Source organism: Bison bison, unplaced genomic scaffold (assembly GCF_000754665.1).
Source record: "Bison bison bison isolate TAMUID 2011002044 unplaced genomic scaffold, Bison_UMD1.0 scf7180017864080, whole genome shotgun sequence".
NCBI lineage: Eukaryota > Metazoa > Chordata > Mammalia > Artiodactyla > Bovidae > Bison > Bison bison.
Window position 1 is genome coordinate 909,881 of NW_011494652.1, and position 7,467 is coordinate 917,347.

General features: G+C 66.2%; 1 protein-coding gene across 1 annotated transcript in view; it reads left to right on the top strand.

Annotated features, from left to right (window-relative positions):
- SLC22A18 (solute carrier family 22, member 18) overlaps positions 1 to 7,467 on the top strand; it is a 20,124-nt gene that overhangs the window by 4,388 nt on the left and 8,269 nt on the right. The window contains exons 5-6 of the mRNA XM_010837639.1: positions 203 to 374; positions 7,062 to 7,196. Coding sequence (XP_010835941.1) covers positions 203 to 374; positions 7,062 to 7,196 — 307 coding nt within the window. The remainder of the gene's footprint in view (positions 1 to 202; positions 375 to 7,061; positions 7,197 to 7,467) is intronic.

A 7,467-nucleotide genomic window follows, 5' to 3' on the forward strand; every position in this document is an offset into this window, starting at 1 on the left:
TGGACGCTGATGGAGGGGTGATGTACGGGGTGGGCTGTGCTTCCACGGGGCTGAGTAGAGGGGGTGGGGAGCATGCGGCCTAGGGACAAGTTGGGGTGCAGCTGGTGACGCGGGGGGTGACAGGGAGGGGGCAGGTCGGAGGAGTGGAGGGGCGTGGCCTGTGGGGAGCAGGTGCAGTGGGGAGGCGTGGCCTGGGCTCCGTGAGGGGTCCGCGTGGCTCAGCCTGCGTCCCACCCGCCAGCTGCCCAGATGGTCATCGCAGACCTGTCCACACCTGAGGAGCGGCCCGCGGCCCTAGGCCGGCTGGGCCTGTGCTTTGGCGTCGGTCTCATCTTCGGCTCCCTGCTCGGTGGAACCCTGAGCAGCTCGTGCGGGTGAGTGTCCGGGGCGCGGGCCCGGCCGGGGCTGGGGCTGGCCAGCCAGGCGGGGTGTGGGTACCGGGTCGGACGAGCAAGGACGAGACGGCTCTGTACCACCCAGGCCCTCAGCCCGGCCCCGCCGCCTCTCGGGGCCTTGGTTTCCCCATGGGCGCCCTGACCTGGTGAGTCCACAGGAGGGGAACCAGCGGGAACCTCCGGGTGGGCGTGGGCATCCAGGGGCGTGGCCTATGCGGTGGGCGGGGTCTGAAGGCTTAGACAAGCGAGTGCCGTACACCGCGTGGATTCCTCAAACGTCAGGCGGGAGGACCTCCAGGGAGGCAAAGGCCCTCACATGTGGACGCGAGAAGGCCTGTGAGGCTGGAGTGGACTGAGGAGGGGTGGGCAGCGCGTCAGGCCGTGGAGCCCTGAAGCAGGGGCCCGGGGTGACCGGGCTGCTGTGTTGAGACTGTGCGGGCTGGGACCACAACAGGGAAACCAGAGGTGGGGACTGAACTGCTCCATGTGGGAGAGCACCGCGGCTGGACCAGGGGCGGCCGTGGCGCGCAGAGGGCAGCGGCGGGATCTGGGTTGGTTTTGCTGGTGGCTGGGGTGTAAGTGTGAATGCAAGGCCGTGCCTGGGCTTGGGCTGGGCCTGGGGGAGCCATGGGCCTCGCTGAGGTCCCTGCTACCCTGGCTACCCATGGGAGTTGGGTCCCCACCAGGGTAAGTCTGGTGCCTGGTAGATGCATGAAGGAGTTCCCGAGTGGACTGATGGGGGGTCTGAGCGGGAGGAGAATGCGGCTGTGCTCTCAAGTGGGGGGTTTCTAAGCCCTGGGAACTGCTCCAGAGGAGGGCTGGGGCCCAGCACTTCGTGTTAGAAGCCAGGAATTAAGAAAAGCCACCTGGAGGACCCGAAGAGATGGGATTCAGGGGGGTATCCAGGCCTGAGGGTCAAGGACGGGACCCACTGCCCACGACTGCGGACTCCCCCTGGACCGGGCCGCCTCCCTCCCCGCTCAGCGTGGGTGGGAGCCTGGTTCGGTAGATGGGCCCCGGGATGAGACAGAGGGCCTCTGTGTGCCCAGGGAGAGACGAGAAAGGGTCAGGGGCTGCGAGTGAGAAGGAGCACCTGGGGAGTGAGGACAGATGGAGCAGGGGCAGCCCCACCTGCTGACCCTGCGGGTCAGGATCAGAACCAGGACCGGAGCTTCACCGGCCAGCCCGGCCACCTGCCTCCCTGGGCCCTGGGCAGGTTTGCTCACCTTGCGGAGTACACACACCCAGAGGCCTCCTCGGGCCAGCCCCCTCATCCCTCCTGTCTTTACCTGCCCTTGTCCCCAGCGTAGCTGCTGACCCAGGAAAGACCACTCACTCCCCTCCCCCTCCTCAGTCAGTCAGTTCAGTCGCTCAATCGTGTCCAACTCTTTGCGACCTCATGAATCGCAGCACGCCAGGCCTCCCTGTCCATCACCAACTCCCGGAGTTCACTCAAACTCATGTCCATGGAGTCGGTGATGCCATCCAGCCATCTCATCCTCTGTCGTCCCCTTCTCCTCCTACCCCCAATCCCTCCCAGCATCAGGGTCTTTTCCAATGAGTCAACTCTTCACATGAGGTGGTCAAAGTATTGGAGTTACAGCTTCAGCATCAGTCCTTCCAATGAACACCCAGGACTGATCTCCTCCTCCTAGAAGCCCCCAAATTCACCCCATCCCTTCCCTCACCTTCCAGGGCATTCCACTAGCTTCCCAATTCCATCAGCTTCCCAATTCCATCCCAAGGTCTAAGGCTCTTTCTTTGATGGGTGGGGAAACCGGAGCCCCACAGAAGGTAAGGCCCCCCTCAGTGGAGCTCCCAGTACCCCCTCAAGGCCCCGGGAAGTGGGGGTCCTCTGGGACCCCGACGCCCCACAGCAGGGGCTGGCCCCCTGTCTCCTTGTCCAGCCTCTCTGCTAGGCTCAACCTGCTCTACCTCCCGGCACAGCCCACGGCAAGGGCAGGCGGGATGCAGAGGCTGCGTTCCCACCCCTCCTTCCCCTTGATGGAAACTGCAGCTGGGGGTGAGGTCTCCCTGGCTGTTTCTGCCTGCCCATCCCAGCCTCCCCTGCCCTAAAGGCCCCTAAAGGCCCCAACTGTGCCCCAGCCCCCACCACCACCAGGGAGCAGGTGGAGGGAGGAAGTGGCCTTGGCAGCTGCTGCCCTGGGCTAGGTACTGGTATAACTGGTTTAGGCCCAGCCTGCAGCTCAGGGCTGGGAGGCCTGGCTACCACAGAGCACCCAGACCTGCGCCCTGAGTCACTCAGCAGGTGAGGGGCAGCTCCGTGACTCTGAGCCCCCAGCCTGGCACCTCGCAGCCTGGGGAGGCCTCCACCACCCGCTCCCCCAGGGGGGCCTCGTGCCCCCAGGGTGGGCAGCACCAGCCTGCCTAGCCCACCGCATCTGGATCCTGGCGAAGTTAGAGGGGAGTCCGGGGGATCAGCTCAGGCGTTTGAGAAACAGGGGCCACCTGTCAGGCGCTGCTGAGAGTGCAACCCCAGGCCTGAGCTAGACTTAGCGTGGGGGTCTCTGCAGGACCCCCTGCTCCTCTAGGCACTAAGGGGCTGCCCCACAGTCACAGATATCACTGAGCCCGCAGGCCAGCACCCAAGGGCTCTGTCCCCCTGGAGGTGACCCACCCGGGCATGCTACTTATCCAAGCTGGGGCTGGGAGCGCCTCCAGCCACAGACCTTAGAGGTCAGGCCAAGCTGGGTTCAGTGTCCCTGGCCAGCCTTCCTGGGCGCTAAGTGATCCCAGTCCCACGCCATGCCCAAGGGGCACTGTGACTCGGTCAGTGTGACCCCCTCCTTATCTGGAGGCCTGGGAAGGCTGGTCTCCCCCAGGACCATACCTTGGCCCCTGGACGAGGGGACGGGAAGCCCTCACCCTGCTGATGGAAGGCTCCCAGCCCAGTTAAAACCCGGGTTGATGAGCAGACACCGGGGCTGCCCTGAGCAGCTCTGAGGCGACTCGGGGCAGGCAGGCTGCCTGCCCCGCTGCCTCCTGCCCGGACTCGCCGAGGCCGTGTCGCCTCCCCACCCGGGGGTCGTGCCGGCCCTGAAGATGGACCCTGGTGCGTCAGGCCCTCGGGGGTCCACAGGGGGCGCTAATGGCTGAGATTAGTGGGGCTGGACCTCAGCTTAGACCTGTCGGCCGGACAGGGCTCCGGGAAAGCCCGCGCAAAGGCGGAAGGAGCTGGGGGCTTGTCTGGGGACCTGCCTGGGCAGAGGCTTGGCGGGCACAGAGGCTGGACCCCGAAGGGTTAGGCCGGACACGGCTTCAGGGCCGTTTTCTGGCACTTGAAGCCAGAGGGGGGCTGAGTCAGGGGTGGCCCTTAAGGCATCCATTGTCAGACACAGTTCCACCCACAGTGCCGTGGCCAGGGCTCAGCTAGGACAGGGGGCTTCTCCCCCCAAGCTCAGACCGGGTGGCTGGTGACTCCAGGAGGCCCCTCATAGCCAGGCTCCACCTGAAGCTGGGCCCAGCTGACCCCAGGCCCCTCCAGGAGGGACAGGACTGGGGTGCGCAGGTCAGGAGGCCCTGAGGGGGGCCTTGGCGGGAGCGGTCCCCCGCTGGGAGCCCTGGAGCTGATGGGGAGGGCAGCTCCAGCTCACGAGGAGTGGTCACCTCAGATCAGGGTGGGAGTCGGACGGTGTCGGGAAGAGAGGATGAGTGTGCAGAGCCCACACGAGGTGAGCAGGTGGACAGGCCTCCCACCGCCCGATAAGGTCAGATCAGCAGATTCCAGGCCCTGAGATAAGGATGAAAGGCAGTGTTTTTGTGGCTGCTGACATTTGACCAGTGCCCGTGGCAGCCTCGACCAGCCGTGGCCGGTTCCAGAGGCATCCCCCGGCGGGAAGCAGGCGCCTGGGAGGGTGGCCCCTGGGAGCCCAGCCCTCACTGGCATCTGAGGAAAGGTGGTCACCCAGCAAGCTAGCCACCGAGAAGGGACAGAGCACTCGGTGCCCTGAGTCCGACCCAGGGCCTTCGAGGGTCTCTAGGGTCTGTCTGTTCGGTCTCCCGTCAACCCATCCGACCGAAAGCAAGAGGGAGTGAGTGGACAAAGGCACGAACCTGCCTGCCTCATGGCCCACACCCAGTTTGTATTAAATAAAAACGGTCCAGTGAGCCAGGGGACAGACGGCCCAGAGCCCCACCTGCCTGAGCTGCACCCCAGAGGTGCCCGGGCCGGAGGCAGACTCGGGGGGTGTGCTGACGACAGAGCAGGGGCGAATGGAGGCAGGAGGCAGGAGGGGGTCCCCACTGAGAAGCCCCACCATGGGCAGCTCCCCCGTCCTCCACTCGCCTTTCTGCCGTCTTGCCCGGGGGAGTCAGAGAGCGCTACGCGTGCAGGACACCCCAGGCTCCCCGGGCAGTAGGGGCCCCCACACCTTCCCGGGGCCTGCCAGCAGCCCCATGCCCCTTCAGTTCACTGGCCACCCCACACGGGACAGGAGAGAACCCCCCAGAGAAGGGGCCTGGCGCCCAACTGCCCACCCCTCACTTGTCACTAGCCTCCCAAAATAACCATCTAAGTGGCCGCCTCTGCTCTCACGCATTTCCGGGGCCTCTGGCAAAGAAAGCTGGTTTTGTCCTTGCCCGGGCAGGCCTAGAGCAGTGACGTGTGGGCCTTGGAGGCCACAGTCCTGAAGAAAAGGCCCTTCTCTCTGGCTACCAGGGCTGGGGTGTCCCTGCCATCTCGGGGAGGGGGCTGTGGGGTCCAAACCCACCCACATCTCTCCCAGGGGCGTCCAGGGTCCTCTGACCCTTCCCACCTGGCAGCCGATGGACACACCCATTTGTCCGGAGCCTGAGCAGCCAGAAAGCTCAAATGTTCCACATCCCGGGTGGTGGCGTCGGCCGGGGGACCAGAGACGGGCCCGTGGGGAGGGGTGGGGTTCAGGGCCCGCTGCAGCCCTGACCAGCGGTATGAGCCCCGGCAGGTCCCAGCCCAGGAATGAGGGTGGCCAGGGCCCAGCCTCTCTGGTATGGAGTCCCCACGGGCTTCCTTGATCCCACGTGGAGGAGATCCCCGTCCTCCCTGGGGCTCCGCGGGGTGCTGTGCATGTGTACGTGTGGGCACGTGTGGGCACCTGTGCTGAAGTTGGGGCGGGAGAGTCCTCTGTCTGAAGTCTGAGGAGAGTCAGGGGCAGCTCGTGGCTGCCCTGTCTGAGGGCGCAGGGAGCCTCTCCCAGGACACTGATGGGGTCTGGGCCAGGACAGCTGTCGTCCGTTTGGTCCACAGTCTGGCCCATGGGGGTCTCAGAGGAGGGTCCCACCCAGGCCCCCCCGCCCTGGGGGGCGGATAGTGGCCCTGGAGTAGAGCAAGCCCTTTTCAGAGGATAAGGTACCCGCTGTGGAGGCGGGCAGGGCCTCACAGAGAGGGCCCTTGCAGGATGTGTAGGAGTTTTCTCTGCTGTGGAGGGGCAGGGTGTTCTGCCATGCCCAGGCCTGGAGGTCCACGCAGCCTGGCTCAGTAAGAAGCTCCTGTTTCTCTCCTCTAGCCTTCAGGAGGAAAAGGGGACAGTCAGAAGGGCCAGGCCCCAGTGCCCTTGCTCCTGGCTGACATGCACGGCCTGGCTGGTACTGGAGGCAGAGGCCTGCCTGTGTGGCCCTGGGGGGGTCACAGGCGGAGTGTCCCTGCGCTGACCCACGGAGGGGAAGCACACCCTCAGAAGTGAAAGCCGAGGGGAGAGTCTGAGTCACAGCCTTGGTTGGAGCGCAGGCAGGTGGGCAGGCGCCCTAAGGGCTGTGTCCTGGGTCTTTAGGGGCCAAAGGCCCCCCACCCTGTGGGCCCAGCCTGCCCAACGCCCTCCTGGAAGTGGGGCCTCCTGAGACCCACTAAATGCCGGCCTGTCTGCCCCAGGAGAGCAGGGAGGGCTGACTGCCCCCGAGACACAAATGGACCCATGGGGGTCCCACGGCCTTCCACGTGGGCGCATGGGGCTGAGACTCAAAGCCAGGTCCTGGCCCACTGGGCACGTCGGGGCTAGTATCTCCAGCCGCTCCTGGTGCCCCGGCCCCAGTGCCACCTGGCACCCCACTCACCGTGAGCCAGTGTCACGCCTGTCCTGAGTCACCCAGGGCAACCAACAGTCGCCTTCTCAGCCTCCATGCTGGGCAGCCCCTCCAGTCCTGCCGAGGTGGAGGCCGGAGGGCTCTGGGGACCGGGTCTTTCCCTCAGGAGCCTCAGTGTCCTGCTCCCCAGGGTGGGCGGGACTCTTGGCGCTGCCAGGGATGTCCAGGGGAGTCTGGGGGGCATCCCCCTTGCTGGGTTCCGTTCCCCAAACAAGGCCCCCAGGGCTCACAGCAACCCTGTCCTTTGGGAGCCTTCTCACCCTTCAACAGGCTGGGAGCCGTGCGTCCCCAGGACTGTGGCTGCCCACTCCAGGCCCCTGGCCCCACCCCTCTGGGGCTCAGCATCCCACCCCCACGGCCGCCCACCCTCAGAGACCCCCAGGGATGGAAGGGTCTGTTCCTTCACCCATCCCCTAATGAATGCGCCCTGAGGGTCCCGTGTCCCGCCCTCCAGACCGAAGCCGGGGGAGGTGGGAGGGGTGGGGCGAGAGCTGAGAACAAGCTGTCCGAGCCCCAGTGCGGCTGATGGGGCGGGGGGCCCGCGCGGCCTGGGGCCTGAGCCCCTGTGACCACTCGCGCCGCCCCCAGGATTCAGTGTCCGGTCATTGTGGCCTTCGTGGTCACCCTCCTGGGAGCCCTCCTCAGCGTCACCTGCATCCCAGCCAGCACCAAGGGGGCCAGCGCCCACGCCCAGACCACACTGCCAGGTGAGCCCTGCCAGGTAAGCCCCAGGAGGTACACTGGTCCAGGTGCACACAAGGCGTGTCCAGCGGGGTGTCCCTACCAGACGCGCCTGGCCAGTTACAGCCCCCAGGTATGCCCCCTGGGGATGCAGCCAGTGTGAGGCGTGAGCCCTCCGCCCCCAGCAGCCAGCACCCTGGACCTGGGGCCCGCGCTCCCCCAGCCCAGCCCTCCCTTCAGGGACACTTTGCCAAGACCATGGCGAGCCAGAGCAGCCGTGGCGGCAGGGGCTGTGCCCCGGGCAATGGGCCCG